This window comes from Bacillus rossius, chromosome 1 (assembly GCF_032445375.1).
Source record: "Bacillus rossius redtenbacheri isolate Brsri chromosome 1, Brsri_v3, whole genome shotgun sequence".
Lineage (NCBI taxonomy): Eukaryota > Metazoa > Arthropoda > Insecta > Phasmatodea > Bacillidae > Bacillus > Bacillus rossius.
In genome coordinates this window covers 307010170-307030679 of record NC_086330.1, presented here as the reverse complement: position 1 = coordinate 307030679, position 20510 = coordinate 307010170, and the positions used below count along the sequence as shown (strand labels likewise).

Sequence of the window (20510 nt, the reverse complement as noted above, 5' to 3'; positions counted from 1 at the left end):
ACTTACATCTCAGTTATCACTTCATTATTAGCTATTGACTAATTAATAAAAAAAAGATTGTAAGTTTATACAAAATGAAAAATGTATTTTATAGCTTCTAAACCTTAAATCAACTATGTGATAACTCTGTGAAATTGTATTAATTAGCCTAATAAACTAAAATAAAAACTACAGCACCGGACGCAGACCACAAAAGACCTAAATGTGTGTCCTCGGTGGTGTTGCATCATCCTCCTTGTGTTTCCCTCTCCCTCCTCCATCGAAGGTATCCCGCTTTCCCTCTGTCTTCTTCCCTCCCCTCTGTGCTGCGCATGCACAGTGTGGTTCTTAGAAGGGCTTAAAAGTGTGTATAATGAATAGCTCGTCCTTAATATTGTTACACTTGTCAAGAGAGCATAGTTGGCTGATTTAAACCACAATAGTTTGAACCACAATTTAAACAATGATTTAAATCAAGTGATTTTTTTTGTTTGTTTTATTAATATGTATTTTTAAATAGAATATCTTACTAAATTTTAATGAAAATTCTAATAAATTCTACCTTAATAACAATAGTTTGCTTATTAATGATTCTTGTGATTTACGGGAACAAATTTAAATTATCTGAGTAAGTTGTAGATTATACCCACTTAAATACAACTCTAAAATTAAATTCATTAGTATATTTTAGTCAAAATTGTAAAAAAAAAAAAAAAATATGTAAAAAAATTTATAATTTAAAAAAACATCCTGTTTTGTGGAAAATTCCTGACTGTACTGTAAATCCTCTTTCTGTGGTTAAGGGGCCCGCCTCGTCAGGGGTGTATGTGTGTTAGTGAGGCGGGATGATAAGCGCGATGCTCAATGGTATTTCTAGCGCGATATAGCCTCTAAGCACAAAGCTCTGAACTGGCGCGCAGCCTTCTCGTCGTCAATGGATAACTGTGAAATTTGAGCGGAGACCGTATTTTTATATTACGGGGAAATGAAGATAAAGGTGTAATGCAAGTCCCTTAAGTGCTTTCAAGAATCTGTATCACTTGTTTTACACCTAAAAATTACTCTGAAAACATGCGTTTCAGCCATTTTAACTCTTCTAGAAATAAAGTTTAAAAACATGATCCAAAATTAAAAGTACTTTTCGGGCCTCAGCGAACTCTTAAATGCTTTTTGTAAACATACCCCACTCGGATATCTTGAGTAGTTTTGAAATCGCGTTGTTTTCCTGAAGCTCTGCACACCGTGTGTGTGACCAGGTAGGAAAGGACCACTTAAGTCCCAGCCAGATATGCAGATTTGCTGGACTTCAGTTCTTTGATGTTATAACTTTTCTGATTCAACATGAGTGGCAGAAAGTGGGATGCTGTATGGCTTTCATTTGAACATGCTGACAACCAAAATAACTAATGTAATAAAAAAAATACCAGGTTTAAACTAAAAACATTGGTTTAAACACAAAAAAAAAGGTTGGTTGTTTTAAAAACGTGACTGTAAATCTTTGTAGAACATGTTACGTAAGTTTTCCTTTTTGTTATATGGTATTATTTTTCTTGTAAACATGCATGTAAAAAATGGTTTGTGCTTAATTTTTAATGATCAGTAGACTGATCTCTGAATTTAAACACACGTGTTTCAAGTTCATTAACTCTCGAGTGTAACGAGTTTAGACATTATTGTGAACCTTTAATGTTCCTCTATTTATTTTTGCACTGGCAACTTATATCAAATGGTTTTTTTCATCAATAAAATTGTTTTTTCCTCGTGACTACAAAATCCTGGAGTTATTTAACATCCTTAAACAGAAACGAAGTATGTTTTCATGCAACTGTGAGGCAGAACACGTTTCCTGCACCAATTTCACACATAAACGAGTTGTAACCTATTCTGTTCCAAGTGAACCAATACGATGCATTTAAAAACACTAATGGGCCGGAAATCTGATGGTACAGCTTTCAACAAATCCTGAGAGAAACATAAACCTTCTACACATATCTTCTGAAGGAAAACAGAAAACATCCAAAATAATTTTAGGAAAAAAAAAATAAATTAAATATTTTTAGATTAGTATTAAGGTAGATGTACCAGTAGTCGTCATGCTAAGAAGAGTTTTATAAAAAAAAAATTGTGTACATAACCTTGTAGGTGTATTACTGCCCCTACATGTTTGTTTTTAACCTCAAACTTTACTCTACAATGCTATCCAACACTCTACGATAAACACAAATTATTTTTGTAGATTTATAATTTTGAAAAAAGTGTGATTTCGAGCCAGTAGTCGTCATGCAAATTTTCGTGTTTGCCAGTGTTCGTCACATGTTTGTGCCAGTAGTCGTCATGTGCGATTTCGGCTGCATTAGTTTTAATTCATGGATCCAGAATGGTAGTATTGTACTATTTGGGCTTCAAATTTTATTTGGTACTATATTTTAAACATCAAAATGGCATTTCATAAAGATCGTTCAGTAATATAATGAATAATCCTCATTAAATTTTGAATTTACTTACAGCACTCACGGAACAAAGAGGGACAGCACATAGAGCTGTAGCAAACCGAATGTATTCGTTACTGAGTAACGGGTGTGCCGTCTAGTAACGAGTAACGAAACGTTACACACGGCTGCATTTTGTTACTCGCATTTCTTGTATATTTTACGCATGTGCGCGCATATTCAATGAATTTACGATACAAAGAACGATGTTTGTTTATTAATAAAGTATAATTTGGAAATTCCTCGTCTAAGTTTTTTTACTGTTTATTAAAGGTATTATGTGTGTAGACAAAGTTTGAGATTGGAACAGAAACAACGTAACAAAGTATTTTTTTACAAATTAGAAATATGTATGTTTTTGTTTTTCACTATCGCGTATTTTCACGTTTTTTTTGTTCTTATCTTAAAAGAGATATAATAAAGCCGCTCTAATGAGATTTAATTGTTTCTTGGTTAACAAAAACTGTTTAATTATCAAATATTGTTAATTGTTTATATTATATTTATTATTATTTACGCGACGTCATACTGTACGCGTACGCAATACGACTCAATTCGTTGCTGCAACATAACATAGCATGTTATGCGGTATCACAAGTAAAATATAAAAATGAATCAGGGCCCGCCCATCTTCCTACCCAAGGGCGATTTGCCTTTGTGTTTATCGGACAATGTGTTCCTTGGCACACTATTTTTTTCCGCTGCACATTTTATACTCATACCATTCGCTACATCTTTAAGAGCAGCTTCCATGGCTGACTCTTCATACAACAGTATTTTCCGTTTTGGCATTTTGCCCTGTAATTAAAGAACGAGACACATTACAATGTTTAGTTTACTTATTAATGTCAAAATATATATCGAATGACCCCTAAATTAATGTAAACAACAATGCCTACACAATTTTTGCAATCAATAAAGTAAAGTAATTTCCGACCCAGAAGTCGTCATACACATGCATCGGAAGTCGTCATAGGTGACGACTACTGGATCTGATCATAATAACGTACTTTGTCTATTAACAACAAAGAACCAATATTATTTAAGAACTTTAGGGTGTAACTTAGCACAACTTTAAATAAAATATTAAATGTACCAGTGCTCGTCAGGTATGACGAACACTAGCAATACAAGGTTTTTATTGATCCGGTTTTCGTCACCCTAACTAAATCATACAAAGAAAACGAATTTTTTTAAATAAACACTTTCACCTCTTCAAGAACATTTAACTAACACATTCAGCACAAAACATCACGAATAAACATGAAAAATTACAGAATTAGAAGTAAAAATGTGCACTAACGTCCTTAGTGTTTTAGTATAGGAATTCCCCTATTTATCTTCACTGCTCTACGAACTTTTGATGCACGGACTTTTTTTGATTGAAAATAGTGTTTGTTCCGAAAACTATTGTGGTAATTTCAGCTAGAACGTCGACTAAATTTTTGTCAATATTTAAGTTGGCGATATATTGAGCTACTTCTCTATTATTTACATTTGAAGTTGCTAGTGACGACCATTGGAGCAGTGACGAGTACTGGGGCACTTACCTTACATGATTGTGTCAAATAAAATGACTAATCATAATACCCTATACGTCAAAACCAAGGTATTTTAATGTTTTTGAGCCCTACACATGCAATGAGCACAGAAGAGTGGTGGAGACATAATTCACAAGCACTGCAACTTGCAACAGGGGTGGCAGCCACACTTGTCAGGGGTCAGGGCTGCCACACGCACCCAGCACGTCCTCGCTCTCCAGATCCTCCTCCTCCTCCGATGACTCGTAGTCCGTCTTGACGTGCTTCTGGATGGCCGCCTGCTGCTGTGCGCGCGCCTCCTGGAACCTGCGCTGCGCAGACGTGGCCCGGGAGGGCTCACCACCTTCCGTCTCCGCTGTTCCGGCACGGCCCCTGCCCTTCTGCGCGGCCCGGGAGGGCTTGTTTCCCTCCGCTTCCGCCACCACCTTGGCCACCGCGTCGAGCGGCCTGGCACGGCCGCGGCCTCTCTGCCACGCCATCTCCCCGCCTGAAACCAATCACATCACTCCGCTTGCCGCACACCGGCCGGACGGGCGTGTTCATCACCAACAATTCTTGGCGGAGCTTTAAATCTTTATTAATGGCATTTTTCATTCAATTCCATTGATTGAAACTCGGAAATTTTTATTTCTTCATGTAAATTTACTAGCATGCATAATTAAATAGTTGTTTGGACTCAAATTTTAATATTTGTACAAAATGTATTAAACTCATGTCAATAATATATAAATAGCTACTTCCACACAGCCGGATGAAGAACAGGCCAAAATGCTTTTTGAATTTACTTCCTAACATTTTTTTGAGTTATTTACTACGAGAGCCTAGTAATACTTTAAGTAGGCTACTTTACCAGTAGTTACAATTTTAACGAATGGTTCGGTAATTTACGCTATATAACCAATACTATAATATGGTAACATTGGTCAATTGGAATGGATTTATTGAATTCCTTGTTTTATTTTTAATAATTATGTGGAACAGCATTCTTATACATTTCAGAACTTCACATGTAAAAGACATTAAAAATGAGTGACGTAAATTATTGTTGTGCTTCAATAGCATAGCCGAGACCGTTTTCTATGAGATATATCACTTATCCTGTTGTTGCTGCCCTACTATTTACTTGATACTGGCTGCAATTTGATTCTGTGATTCTCCAGATATCCTTAAGAATATCCAAGATGTTTTCAAAATTACATGGATTGGGAATTATTTATGTCAGTACATAACAGCTGGAGCCAAGACTGTTTCACACCCTAATTGATTTTCCATTTCAAGTAAATATTAAACAATATTCAATTAAAATGAAAAAATCAATTAGGGTGGAATACAGTTTTGGTCCCAACTATAACGAACTTACATTTAAGTCCCTGACATTTTGAAAACAGCCTCAGCTATGCTATATGCTTAAGGATCTCTGCAGAACTACAGGATCAAGGTGCAGCTGGTATTCAGTAAACAGTAGGGCAGCGAAAACAGGATCAGTGATACCTATCTGTTATTGAAAACAGTCTCAGCTATGTTATTTAAGCACAACATAAATTGATGTCACTGTATTTACCTTACAGGTATATTTACAATATTATTACACCAACCATTAACCACAAAAAAACTATTTTTTTTACATCTGGTGACATTAACCTAACTTTACAAAAAATGCTTATTACTAGTTCAAACACTATGAGCGTTTACAGAGTGAGTATAAAAACCATTTCATGGAGTAATTAAATGCATTTTGTAATTCAAACAAAATTTGCAGAAAAGTAGTAGTACCGTATTCAACATATACCTAAACACTCATTAAAATGGTTAACTACAGGCAAACTACTTGACGTATCAAAAAACTGTCTTTGGAAATGATTAAAATCATGTCTTAAGGTATTTAAAAAATGTTTTGAGAAAGTTAAAATTTTATTTTTACAAAAGTGGCTATCCATCATAATTACCAATCAAAATGGATTGGGCCACATCAGAAAGAACCCAAACACTCTTCCCCTTTCTGCTTTCATTATTTTCGCTCCATGTGGGCAGCTAAGCTGCTGGTGCAGAGCAGTGAAGCCACAGGCATGGTAAAGCCACAGAATAAATATTTATTCTGTGGTAAAGCAGAGGATGGATTGCAACAGAATCACATACAAGGAAAGATGAGATAGGTGGAGATACACCCCCCCCCCCCCCCCCCCCAAACCGTTTAGCAAAAAAATTTAAAAACATTAGTGAAGACAGTATGTTACTGCATGGTAAGCCACGTTGCCTACGGCTACTAGTGTATAGGCCCATATGTAGGTGTTTTCGTGACAATATTAATAACAGTTTTTTATTAATACTTGATTTTATAATTTTTTTCTTTTAAGTTCCCTCCCCACTCCTTTTTTTTTTTTTTTTTCAAAAACAGTCCCCAATCCTAAACTAGATTACGATGCTGATTTTTACCACACATTTGAAAAACTGTAAGTTTTCAGAAAAACCATAGCGGTGTAAAAACTAGGCATACGCCAGTATTAAATTAGTACCAGCTGACTCACCTTTGTGTATTCAAAGAGCGTAGTTTTCTCTTCAGCGCGTTTTAAAAACTTAGCAGAAAGATTTCAACTATTCAACACGTCACGTCACAAGACCAAACGTGTTGTGAATGTTTCTTGCTAAACGGCCAGAACTTCAGAATTAAAGTGGCACAGAGTACTCCTAATAAAGAATTGGCTCTAACTAATACTTGCTGTAGAGACATCAACAGGCAGAAAAAACGGTAGAAATATGAAACAAACCGACCACCATGGAAACTACAGGAATATCTCACACTTTTTGAAGTTATACTTCTTTATGTGCATTAAGAAAAAAACATTATGAGAGTGAATGTTATGAGTGAATTACGATGTGTGTATTACGCAACTAAATTTTCACAGGATAAAAAAAGGCTACATACAAGTGTCGGAATCGGCTTTCAGATGGCCCTGTAGTTAGACTCGGGCCTCTAAATAATTAATATTTTACCTCACGGCAAACTTTCGATCATGTGATATGTAATGCCTGGAAACATGATGGGACCCAAGCTGCACACACATGAGGCTGCCATGTTCAGGCGAAACAGGCGATTTTATTCAGTAGGAATATGACGTGGGTGACCAGAGGGTTTTGGGTGGTAGGTATGTAATACCTTGACGTCGTACCTCCTCTTTATTAAACAAAAAACCCGGGTCACAATCCTGTCCGCGGCGCAACACTCCAGCCATGGCCTTGGTAGTGCTACCACTCGTCACCAGATGGCAGTGCAAATATAAAGAGACAATGTATCATAGTTATTTTATATATGTTATTATTGTAAATATTTAGGTAGATTATTTAAGTGTATACTGGAAGTATGTTTTGTAGATGTGGAAATAATATTGTAAAATGCAAAAGATCATCATCATGCAAAAGAGATAGAAATATGTAAAACTTTAACCCAAATGGTTCTAGAAGAAACTTGTATAAATTGTGCAGGCTAACAAGCCTAGACAGCCTTCCTCTCTCCCAGCCAATCTGGGAGAATAAATATTACTTCAGTCAAAAGTGGTATCATTGGCTTGAATTCCTCATCATTCTTTCCTTAGCTAGCGACTCTTCGTGAGACCGCGGGCTTTCCTTCTCTCTCTCCTTCTCTCTCTCATTCTCTCGCACCTATCCGCTAGCGACTCCTTGTGAGACCGCGTGCAATCCTCTGCTAGCGACTCTAAGTGAGACTGTGGGCTTCTTTCTCTCTCTCTCTCATTCTACCTCTCTCTGCCCACCCATCCGCTAGCGACTCTTCGTGAGGCCGCGGGCAATCCTCTGCTAGCGACTCTTAGAGAGACCGCGGGCATCCCTCTCTCCAACTTCCATCCTTTCCGCTAGCGACTCTTCGTGAGACCGCGGGCATCCTCTCTTCTACACCCAATCTTCCTGCTAGCTACTCCTTGTCAGCACATCCTCGGTCAGCTGCACTGGGCCGAACGGTCCACTCCCGCCTCAGAGTGTGAGGCTGCTCTACCCAAGAGCTGGCGCCGGGCAAACAACACAACAACTGAACGACCGAGCGACGTCCACCCCATCTTCACATCTTCACCAGAGACGAGGCCGCGACAACCTCTCAGTCATATGGGGAGTCAGAAATTTCAAAAAAGTAATATCTCTATAGGCTATTTAAACACATAACTGATGTTTTGAAAAATAATCTTTTCATTTCTCCAGCTATTTATATCTCTGATAATAAAAAGGAAAAAAAAGGGGGCGGTTATTGCTCTCATCGCTTTTCCGATAGGACTGCCACTGCACCAGAATCAGGTTTTCATTGCCACTTGTAGTAAACCCATCTTAGAATGTTTTTGTAATGCATTATATGTAAATTAAGATTGCTTCGTATCAATAATCTAATTAGTAATCAATTAATTCGACATTATCGTGAATAAACGAACTACCTGCGGCCATGGAGACCAACAGTATTTGAGTACTCACACCATACCAGAAAACTCAATGATAGTCGCACCCCAAACGTCCATTAGTGTCTCGCCGCAGATAGTCATTCTTGTGGGCACATATTGCTGTAACATTCGTCGCTTAAGTGTAGTAATGCTCTATGTTTCCATTATTAGGGACAGGCCAAGACGACGAGTGTACAACCTGCCAAATAAACCCCACTTATCAGACCACTTCACTTGTTATTTCTTCTACATTATTAGCATCTCAATGAATTAACCCCCCCCCCCCCTCACCCACTGGGTACATCTACCCAGGTCACCATCAGACATCATGGCCTGAGATCTCCAACAGTCTACAAGTTACACTGTAAACTTGCACAAAGTATAATAAGTACAGTAATTGTGTAGTTTTTTATCATACAAAAATTCCTTGAGCGGGAAAATTAACATGAGATGAAAAAATTCAAATTTAAAGTTCTTGATAATTATGTTTATTTTTTAAGGTATATAGATTGTGACTCGGTGCAAAATGGGCTCTTATCGGGTCATTGTGAAAAGTGTTGACGATGTAGCTTCCATCTGTACTGAAAGCACTATCTTCACCCATAAATAGCGGCCCCTACTGCAGAATGCACCCACTCATTGACCCCAAACCAGGTCAAGCATGGGCCTGAGTTTTTATTTAACATATTTTGGTCCCTGAGTTATTATGAGTGCACAATGTGATAAAAGACATTCTAAATAAAAATTAGATATAATATAGTAAATTTAGCCTAGAGCCTCGCCCATAAATAAATGTTGAATAATGGATGTAAAATTTTCCCTGTATCTGTGTTTATCACACAACTAGCAGATGGATAATGATAGTTCAGGGACACGCAAAGGATTCAGGATTCAATATTCTAATTAGCCTGAGAGTTAGGAGAGTCGGGTGAGGTATCAAATTTAGTGAAGTGAGAAGAGGATTGGAATAGATATGTCGTCTGCTGGCGAGCACTATCTTGGACGAAGTCATGTTTGGTTCTAAGCTTCATTACTAGAGCACTGAGCCACAGTGTTGTATTTAATAGTTTCAAAAAGGCCCACCTGGACTGTAGGATTTTAACCACTGACACTTGTTCATTGTAAAATGTCTAAATCAAAAGCACTCGCATTTCACTGCTCGGAAACTTTGACATTACTTAACATACCATTCTAATGCAGATATAAATTCATAATTTTAGTATAAGAATATCTCGGAAAACATAAAATTGTCGTGAACCTCTTAAATAGTTTTGCCGTCAGCCGGGGTCTCGTACTCGATTCCCACGGCGAGTCTAAGGGGCTGGTTGTGGATTATGGTTTGATTTTCCGGGATGGCGCCAGGCTAGCTCGTGCGTCTAACCATTTGTGTGGGTCGATCGGCCCCAGTATGCTTCCCTAGACTCGGTGGCTTGGATTTAATAGTATAATCCAGCTGCTAATGAAACATGATGGCACTCCCTATTCAGCATATGTGGCTGGTGCCTAACTACACGACAGAAACACTCATTTTCACTCGTGAACGTGGGTTACATGTATTTATTGACGAACATGGATTGTACATGGCACTAGAATTGGTTAGTTCTTTGGAAAGAAATGGATACACGAGAATTACACGACACTATACTCTTGATTGTGTTACGAATATCTCTCCCTAGGGCAGTTCGTCGTAGGGGAGGTTTAGTGGTCACTTGGAGTCGGCCACGTCTGTATATTAAAAATAACAGGTGGTAAGCCTAATTCGCGTGTGCGAATTATTCACATTAAATTAATCCCGAGGGAATGTGGTTGCCGGCAGACGTTTGCTCGGCTGCGTTAACTAAAGCTCTGTCTCCTGGAGCCGGCCAGGTCCGGATAATAGCTGTCCTTAAGGCGGCCCTGTGGCCCGTGGCCTTAAGGCAGAAATTTACGACGGCCGGGTTAATCCCTGCACCGTAAAAACCGACCCGGGGTCGCGTGGGGAGTTGACGTTAAAGAAGGTTTGAGACATGACTATAATTACCAGTGTGAAGAATCAGAGAATTGCAAGTTAAAGGCTCCCCACGGAACGAACACTTTCGCCCCGGGCCGCTAGCAGATAACAACTGTCAGAGGGGGCTGACATGGGGGGGGGGGGGGGGAGTGACAGTTCCGCCCCGCACCAAGCCACGAGTCAAGAAAGAGGTTACTGTTATTCGGTTTAATATATGCTAAGTTACTCACTAAATGTACATTACCCTTGTGTGATTAATGATTAATTATTCAGGTGATCATTTCATTTCTAAACATTGACTAAAGTTTTAATTGTTAACATTGAAACTGACTTGTCCCAGGCAGAGGGGAAGAGCGGGAGCAGTCCCCGAGCAGGAGTCGCTGCCCAAGAACAGAGAGAGATCGGGCACTGCCTGGCAATTTTTTTTTTTCCTAACCTAACTAAAACTAAGTGTATTTTGTTTGGGAGGGGTCTGGGTTAGGGAAGACTCTAGGTGCGTCCCAGGCCGAAGCCCTTACGCCTAATCATGCTGGGTTTAAGCCATGCAGAAAGGGAGGCATGCATCGTGTGCTTTGTTCGGGGATTGGCCAACCATGGCAGCAATTGGCGCCATGGCTAACTCCCCTATCTTAATTCTAGACTAATTACTAGATAAGTTGGGCCCAGGTAAAACCTGCATAGACACAGGGAAAACCCTGGGCACTTTCATGCGGGATGCAAAATATCATGCATTATTAACAGGCAGGTTGAGTACAGGAAAAGAAGGATGGTCCTGGAAGAAGAGTTGGGCAGATAGAAAAATTCTACTAAGCAATTTGGGAGCTTGGACCTTTTGTCCGCATTTGTTTTGGTGGGCACTGGTCTTTAGGGGCAACATGTTGTGGTTCCCACCAAGCTGCCAGTCAGCTCGCGTACCTAAAATAAAAAGAAGAGTGATATGTTGTGTACGCACGGTGTTGTTCATTGCATTAATTAACCGCGAGTATTGGCACTGGGTCGTACTCCGGAACAGGCATAGCTTCAGGTCGCCTGTCGCCAAGATGGCAGTCGGTCAGTTAGAGAAATTACCTGATCCGTCATTGCAAGACCCTAGCCGCAACATCTACGCTATGAAGCTACGAGTAATTAATTTGTATTGTGTTACCCGCAAGTTGATGTGTCGGGACACACTCGGGAGAGGACATAGCTTCAGATCGCCTGTCGCCAGCAAAAGGCAGTCGGTCGGTTAGAGAAATTGCCCACTCCTTCATCGCGGATCCCTAACAACAACTCCTACGCTTTATTTCTAACGGTGTTGTACGGGCTGTGTGAGAGCTTGATGTAAGTGTTTGAGCTGCCAGCAGGCTCGTGTATTGTGCCCAGCGGCATGGCCACCCATTACAGTATAGCCACACTCGGCGCTGGACGGAATTCTCTGAACAGTCCGCAACCATTTGGTCGGGGTCCGGACTCTGGGCGCGCGCGCGCTGTGATTGGCCGGAGGGTCCGGCCAATCACAGCGCTCTACGGTGGTCGGTGCGCAAGTACCATTTTCGGTCGCTTAAATTTAATTATTTCATCTGGATCATATTGTCCTAGTGATGAAACAAGTGGATTTTCGTGTGTTGCACATTTGTCATAAAATGTCTGTGTGGTTCGGACGTAAAAATCATGTAATGTTTCTGTGTTCGTTTCCCGATGGAGAGCCTCGACTGGGCAGTATCGGGGAGCGTCTGTAGCGATGCGAATGCATCTGTTCTGTATTCGCTGTAGTTTTGCAAGGTGTGATTTAGCTGCTATAGCCCACACAGGGGCTGCATATGTAATTATTGGGCGGATGAGGGCGTTATAGAGCAGCAGTCCGTTTTTAACTGTGCCTCCGAGGCGCCTACTCATTACTGGGTACAATGCACACATTCTGCCATGTGCCTGTCCCTTCTTCGAATCTATGTGAATCCTGTATAGTAGTTTGCGATCCATTTGAACACCTAAATATTTAGCAACGTCTTTATGGGGAATTTGGTCGCCGAACAGGTTTAATTCAGGCCTGCGATCGTGGGGTGGTAGATTTTTACGCGTGAAAATTACAGTTTCTGATTTTGTAGTGTTTATTTTTATGCGCCATTTTGTGCACCAATCTTGCATGGAGCTCAGTGCGGTTTGTAGCCTATTTGTGGCTAATTGTAGGTTATGCGATCGGCTGTAGAGGACTGTGTCGTCCGCATAACAGCCTAATTTTACAAGGCGGTGTGCAGGTTTTGGCATGTCGCTCACGTATATATTAAATAAAACAGGGCCTAAAATGCTGCCTTGTGGCACGCCTGCATTTATAGGTTTTATGTCTGATTTAGAGCCTTCTGTTGTGACTCTAAATGTCCTATTGGCTAAGTAAGATGTTATTAATTTAATGTAACAGTCAGGGAAGCCTGTTTCATACATTTTATAGATTAGACCTGCGTGAAAGACTCGATCAAAGGCTTTTTCTACGTCCAGGAATGTAGCTACTACATAATCCCGCACATTAAATGCGCTAGTTATTTCTTCCGTTAGGCGGACTAGCTGTTGTACAGTCGAGTGTGCACTACGAAAACCGAATTGCTCGTCAGGCAATATGTTATTTTCTCGTATGTGTGTTTTAAGTCTGTTCAATAATATACATTCTGCTACTTTAGAGAGTGTATTTAGTAGGCTAATTGGCCTATAGTTTTGCGGCAAGGATTTGTCTTTTCCTGGCTTATGAAATACTATAACATTAGCCTCTTTCCATTGTGTCGGAAAGTAGTGTAGTGTTAGCATAGCATTTATGCATGCTGCTAAGTATTCGAGTGTTTCATCTGGTAGTTGTTTTAGGACGATAGCCTGTATACTATCATTCTCCGGGGCTTTTCTAGGTCGCATGTGTTTAATAACACGTTTGACTTCTTGCGCTAGTGTAGGGACTGGTTCTGCAACTACAGGTTGTTGTAGTTTCATGCGCAATTCCCTGTATATTTGGGCAGTGAATTGTCTGTCGCACGGCTGATTGTGAGGCCGGAACGCAGCTTCAAGTGTATTCGCGAAGGCTTCTGCCTTATCACGGGGTTGGAAGGCAATACCAGTGTTTGTAGTGGTGGTATTTTATCTGTTTTATTTAGGAGACGTCTGGTCATAGTCCAGGCACTATTGTCCTGGATTTTGAGCCTAGAAATTTTTGCGTCCCATGTGCTCGCTCGCCAAAGGGCAATTTCGTCTGATATTACTGTTCGTAATTCATTTATTCGGCGCTTGGTTTGGGCCGTTCTACGTCGTGTGTATTCGCGGCGCAGTCGACTTTTTTGTGTGATTAATTGGCCTATGTGTGCTGGCAGCTCGTCATGCATTAACCTAATCTCCTTTTCTGGAATGCACCTGGTTACTCCGGTTTGAATTTTTGTTGTTAATTCAGTGATTGCTGCCTCTAGATTTTCACTGTCTGTTATGTTTATTTCGGCCGCGTCCGGTAGATTATTTCGGAGATAATTTTGAAAACCCCCCCAGTCGGCTTTTTTATAATCTTTGATTTTACGAGGCGTGTTTGACTCTGTTTTTGCATCATCAAATACAATGTGTACCGGAAAGTGATCGGAAGACATTTCATGCACAACTTCAAGTTCAAATCCGGAATTTACTCTTTTATTAAGTGCAATATCTAAAATGTCTGGTTGTGTGTTTTGTCTACCAAAATCATGCGTGGGCTCTGAGGGAGCATAGACATGATAGTTTCTATTTAATTGGTGCATGTAGAGTAGTCTACCATTCGCTGTTTGGTACCTACAGTTCCACTCTATATGTTTCGCGTTTATATCGCCGATTGCTAAAAACGAAGGGCCTACATCAAATAGTAAATCTAGGTCTGCTACTTCTAGTGATCTGCCTGGTCGCGCGTAAATAGAATTTAATTTAATTTGCTACCTATTTGTTACAAGATTAATTCCTACAGCTTCTAAATTTGGAAAGAGAGGGAGCTGGCATTCGGAGTGTTTTATACTCTTATGCACAGCTAAGGGCACGCCCCCTCCTCTATTATTTGGTCTATCGCATCTGTATGTGACGTAATTTAAAATTGTGAACCGATCGGATTGTTGCAAGGGCTTAGCTCAGCCAGAGTAAATATACAATGTATGTACATATTTATTAGGGAGGGCACATCTGTACCCTTCCTGTGCATACATATTCGAATTACAATGCTCTTTACATTCACTTGTATAATTTAAAGGCTTCTTGATACAACACTGGGTATTTACATATTTGTCCTGAATTAGGCTGGGCAGGTAGACAAAGTTTCCTTAATTTACATTCCCCTTTGTCTGCCATCTAGGGGCGGGTGGCGAACTAACTTTCCTCCCCATAGATTATGTAGGATGGGTGGCACACTTGGGGCTTGTGCTATCATACCAGCCGAGGCCAAACTGGTGGACATGACAAAACTTTATTATTTGAAAAAATGAGTCAAAGGAAAGACTCGCAATTAAATGTTAAAAACCATTGGTTATGTTTATGTTTGTGGTTTGTTCTGGATGTTGCTTCAGCACTTTACCTTACACTTAATTTAAGCCCTTGGGCCGTTGTGAAACTTAAGGGTGTTCGTTAATTAGTGTGCCCTGAGGGTCTTGCACTCGTGTGCTACGGCGCACTTTTCGAATTACGTGTTGATTAAATGGGATTGTTTTACGAGTGCGTTCAACGATTAATTAATGGTTGTTCGTGCTAGGTGGAGTTCTGTGGCAAAATTGTAACACTGGGAGTACTTTCGTCACAGCTCTGCGCTTGACCTGGGTTGGGTTTTCTAGGGGTGTGTTCCACCAGCGAGAGCCAATACTGGCAGGCTGAGACCGGGCTCGGATGGCCTCCGGTAGTACTACATCAGTTTGTAAAGTACATAGTAAATAAATATAATTTGGAATAAATAGTAATTATTCATAATCTTGTGACATAAGTAGTTATGTTTCTATATATAAGCTTTTTTACATGTACCATACATTATAACTCAAACTATCAAATACAATTAATGTATATTAAAATAATAAAATAAAAATATAAAATGTTATTACATAAGTATACTTAAAATCTAAGTACCTTTCATTCAGAGGGCTACCTTATTTAGTAACATGTTCCATAAAAATAAATTTGAATGTTTTCCAATAATAACATTTATATAACAATATATTTACATGTCCCAGACACTTATACAATGCTATGAGTGCCACAAACAGAGCTGCAGAGTGCAGGGACATATCAGGGTATAACAGTTTTGTGGTGCCTCGTTCCTTATGGCCATATGGCCATATGGCCAGAAGACGAGCTGGGAGTCTACTGGCTGCTGCAGACACTCGCTGCGACCAGTCAGTCCTCCACAGCTATCATTACCATGCCATAGGCGTCTTTCCCTGGCCCTTAGGGATAGCCATGACACAGTCAAACCACTGGGTAGGGAGATGTTAAGGGTGTACGAAACCCCCTCCCCCTTCCTCATGAAAACCAGGTAGGGTGCCTCTTAAAATGTGTTTACACAGCACCCACCTCCGCAGAAATCCCGACAAATATCACAGCTGTGTCGGTGTCCTGGTTGAGTTCTCAGGTTGTAACGGGGAGGTGGCTCCTCTTGCAGCACTGCGACGATGCTACCACAGGCTTCTCAAATTAAGCTGTTCCACTCAGGGAGGAGGTGCATTCTAGGGCTCCAGAGGAGTGCTAAGGTGTTTTGTCTGCTGTAGGCTCTTCCACTCGCATCCAGGAGATCGATTCTGACAGAGAGACATCCAGAGGCAACACCCTGAAACTCGCATATCTGCATCCTCACTCACTTCCTTGTCTGGTGCCCACAGCACAGGAATATGACTCTTAGACCTCTCACTGACAGCAATGTAGCTTGTCTCATCCTTAGATTAAAGAGTACATTTTAATGGACATTTATTATCTCTTTCCAATGCATGCTTCTGCAAATATTTTCTTCTGTGAAATATTTATTAGTGTTTCGCATTTCATTAATTTTTCTGCCAGAAAGACTACAACTGTACTAATACGGTCAATAGACATAGAAGTTCCTTTATGGTCTTTAAAAACCAACAAATAGTAAAATTAAAAATATCAAAATATGTTATAATTGATGGTTGTATACAATTAAAGATATCTAATGTTAACAAGCTGGGTAGTATCAATCTGGCAAGAGTGGTTGCCATTTACTCTGTACTGCAATCTAAACGTGAGACAAAATAAAGTCATGGCACCTCGGACTCCAAGCTTACTGCTGCCAGATACACTAATATAGCCATCCTCGGAAGTTGGGTGAATGAGATGACTCCCGCTCTTGGTGTCCATCTGCGCTTGATGTGGTGATGCTTAGGATAGTGCCAGAACTCTGGACTGCAGGTGGGATAGCCTAGTCTGTGAGGGGGGTCACTTGGATCGGACACGACTGGCCAACCCGAAGAAGCTGGTATCTGTGGGTCTAAATTTGCATTATTTTCTGACACTATGTTTAGCATCTGAGGCAATATGGTGTGCACCTGCATTGCATGCTCCTCCCAGAAAAGGCGCAGTAGTCCTTGTGTATCTTGATTGTCGACATGCATCAGGCAGGAATTATCTCCAACTGGACTGTGGGCCACTCTAGCAAGGCAACAGCCCAGTATAGAAGTCAATTCAGCCCACCTAGAGGTGGTGTTCTTGCACAAATACCTTCTACTAATGTGAAACATTGGTTGTGACTGGATGGAGACAGGGGTAAGGTCAGCCAGGTTGGCTGCTTGTTTGTGGTATGCTTCCCTGTGTACCTCTGGCCCTGCTTTCTGTAAGTCAGGTATAGGCTCTGTTTCTGGTCCAACTTCTAGTAGACATCGCTCCCTGGTAGAAGCAGCTGTTGACCCTGGAGAAGAAAGTCCGGGCTGAACCCGGTTGCTGCACTTGTTCTGTGCCTAAGACAGAAAATGGCTGAGTAAGATGTGCAGCCCTGGTGATGTGATTATCTCCCACTAATTGTCGGTGTTGTGCCTTAAGTTCATTGTTGTGCTGTTCAGTTGGGTTGGCACATGGGTATAACACTGGCATTATGTGGTTTTTAGCTATCCACTCATCGCACTAATGTGGCCAATTGGCTTCTGCATCCTGCTTGACATTGTCAGTTAACAACTTGGTTGGGTAGCTGTACCGAGAAAAGAATAAGTCAACCAGCATGCACCCAATAATGCCCGTCTGGACATTTTACATTATTCAGGTCTCTACCCACAGTGCGAACATACCAGTCACTACTAGAATAAATAGCTTCCCTTGTTTCAATCGAGGGTAGGAGCCCACGATGTCTAGTGCTAAATCCTCATATATCCATACTGGCAATCAGAGCTGCTGCTGTTCCATGCCATTCCGATGTCTAGTCTTAGCTCTCTGGCACAGCATGCACTGGCACACATAGGCCTGCATGTCCCGTCTGATGTCTGGTCAGTTGAAGTGTGCACCTATGATGTGCCTTTGTTTCCACTTCTCTGAGGTGGCCTTCCAGGGTGTCATTATGTCGAACTGAAGGACTGCCTGCCACTTATTTCGGGGTACAAATGTGTGCCACTCTACAACATTAGTCTAAGAGTGGGTCTTGATAATGTAATCGACATATGTAATAAGAGCCATTTTGGATACCTCTTCGGTACTCTCTAGCATCAGCCATTGTAGATTGGGACTGTAGGATGGCAGCATGGAGCTCATCGATTTTCCCTGAAAGTCGCTGCCCAGGAGAGTCTGCAGCCACATGTACCAACATCTGACACTTTCAATGAGTCTGAGTAGGAGTCGCTCGAAGCAGATCATCGCCAACTACATCTTACACCAATTGAAGCATACAGGAAACTTGACAGGGCATTTTCTAAGACATTCTCTCGACCCACAGCATGCTCAATGTCAAAATTGTAGGCCTACAAAAATTGAGCTATGTGTGCAAATTTTGTCTTTCCCTCTTGCAGAGAGCAGAGCCATTACATGCACCTGCTAACTATTCGAAGCATAAATGGAGATCTCTCCAGATAATGCTGATATCGCTATATTACCCACACCATGGCTAAGAACTCTTGTATGTTTCAATGGTAGCTTCTACTGCTACAAACTTGGCACTACCACATCCGAAGATACAATGTTTATAATTGTCACCCATCTGGTGAAGAACCACACTGACACCCTCCAGCTGGGCCATATGACCTGTGTTGGTAATCTCTCGTCTGATACAGAGTGTGACATTAAACTTACATAAAGGTTACAAGGCAAGAGTTCAATTAGTATTTAAATACTTTTTATCACTTTAAATCGCAAACCTAAACTATTGTTTTTCTTCCTCTCTCTGTGTTCAATTATTTTTAATAGAATTATTTTTATTATTTTTAATTAATTTTCATTTTTCGGACCATCAATAATTTTCCTCTCCCGTTACAATTCTGACAAGGACTTGCGTTTGTGTGTGTGTGTGTGTGTGTGTGTATATATATATATATATATAAAAGCGAAATACCACTCACTGACTCACTCATCACGAGATCTCTAAAACTATACACCCGATTGACTTGAAATTTAGCATAGTTACTCATTTTGTGATGTAGACGCTCACTAAGAACGGATTCTGCGGAAATCCGATCCCAAGGGGAGTTTCGGGGGCGTAATATATCAAAATTTCCAGTTTTTGGTAGGAAATCACCATGGCAACGGCTGTTGCTTTGTTGATGCTTCATTCGTCTCTATGACAACGATTATTTCATTGTTAGTGCAGTCCTCATCACCGTTGAAATTTTGCGGGTACTTTAAATATCAAAAATTGCCCTTTTTTTCAAGTATATTATATATTTTACAAACTTGAAACTTCACAGTAATGTTCCTTATAAGTAATATGTTTTGGCCGGTCCGAGCGCAGGGTTCAGGGTGTGGAGCCGGAGCCGGTGTCCGCCATATTGGATTGTGACGTCACGGCGGCCATTTTTGACCCAAAATTCTTCAAAATTCCTCAAAAATGACTCAAAATGACTCAAAATTTCCCGTTTTCGAGGGAAAAATTCCCGTTTCGAGGGAAAATTTTCCGTTTTATTCCTTAAAAATAACATCATCTTGAAATGTCCCCATAGTGGCTTAAATTCCCCTATGGTCAAGCTGCTCTAAGCCACTGGTGGGGAGCTTTGACCTTGACCTTTGACCTTGACCTTGACCCCGACGTCCATTTTGGATCCGCCATCTTGGATCCGCCATTTTGGATGACGTCATTGTTTTCTCGAACATTCCGGCGATGTGTTATCCGCCATATTGGATGATGACGTCACCGTTGCAATTTTTGTTACGGTCGCCATCATTAACTTTTTTATTTATTATCCGATTTTAATGAATTATTTTTAAAAAATTATAAAAAAAATTAAATAATAAAATTTTAATAAAATATTTATAAAAAATATACTTTTACGACACGGAGTTCGGAGTCCTCGGTTCGACCCCGGTGAGGGCAAAAAATAAAAATAGCGACCGATCCTTCCCCCGTGGTGGCTGCTAGCAGACTGACCCCCACCACTTATGTAAAAGTATATATCTTCACCTAGTATGACGTCATGACCGCCATCTTGTCTTCGTCTTCTGGAGACCGCCATCTTGTTATCGTTGGCTAGAGTGCGCTGACGCCATGTTAGTTTAATTCTTACCCGCTAGAGTTCAGTAATCATTTATTAATATTACTTTGACACCCGCCATCTTGAAATTTGGCCGCCATCTTGAAATTTGGCCGCCATCTTGAAAATCCGTAATTATTTAGCTAGGAATTCAGGAAAAAGTTCAAAATTCATTAAATAAATTGCCAATAAATATAATGATTAATTATATCTATTCCCGTCCTTGGTTCGAAACCGGTGAGGGCAAAAATAAAAAAAAACATCAGATCCTTCCTCCACAGAAGCCACCTACAGACCGATCTACCGTCACCAATACCAAGGTTCACATATCGTCAGCCCGTATGACGTCATGTACGCCATCTTGTCTTCATCCGCTGGAGACCACCATCTTGTTTTCGTCTGCTAGAGTGTACCGATACCATGTTAGTATAACTATCTATAACGATCGCAACAGAAGG

General features: G+C 40.5%; 1 protein-coding gene across 1 annotated transcript in view; it reads right to left on the bottom strand.

Annotated features, from left to right (window-relative positions):
• LOC134527870 (NF-X1-type zinc finger protein NFXL1) overlaps positions 1-6623 on the bottom strand; it is a 73777-nt gene extending 67154 nt beyond the window's left edge. Inside the window, exons 1-2 of the mRNA XM_063360851.1 lie at positions 6535-6623; positions 4209-4496 (exon numbers count right to left, since the gene is read on the bottom strand). Of these exons, the coding sequence (XP_063216921.1) occupies positions 4209-4488 (280 nt within the window). The 5' untranslated portion in view covers positions 4489-4496; positions 6535-6623. The remainder of the gene's footprint in view (positions 1-4208; positions 4497-6534) is intronic.
• Positions 6624-20510: the final 13887 nt, after the last annotated feature.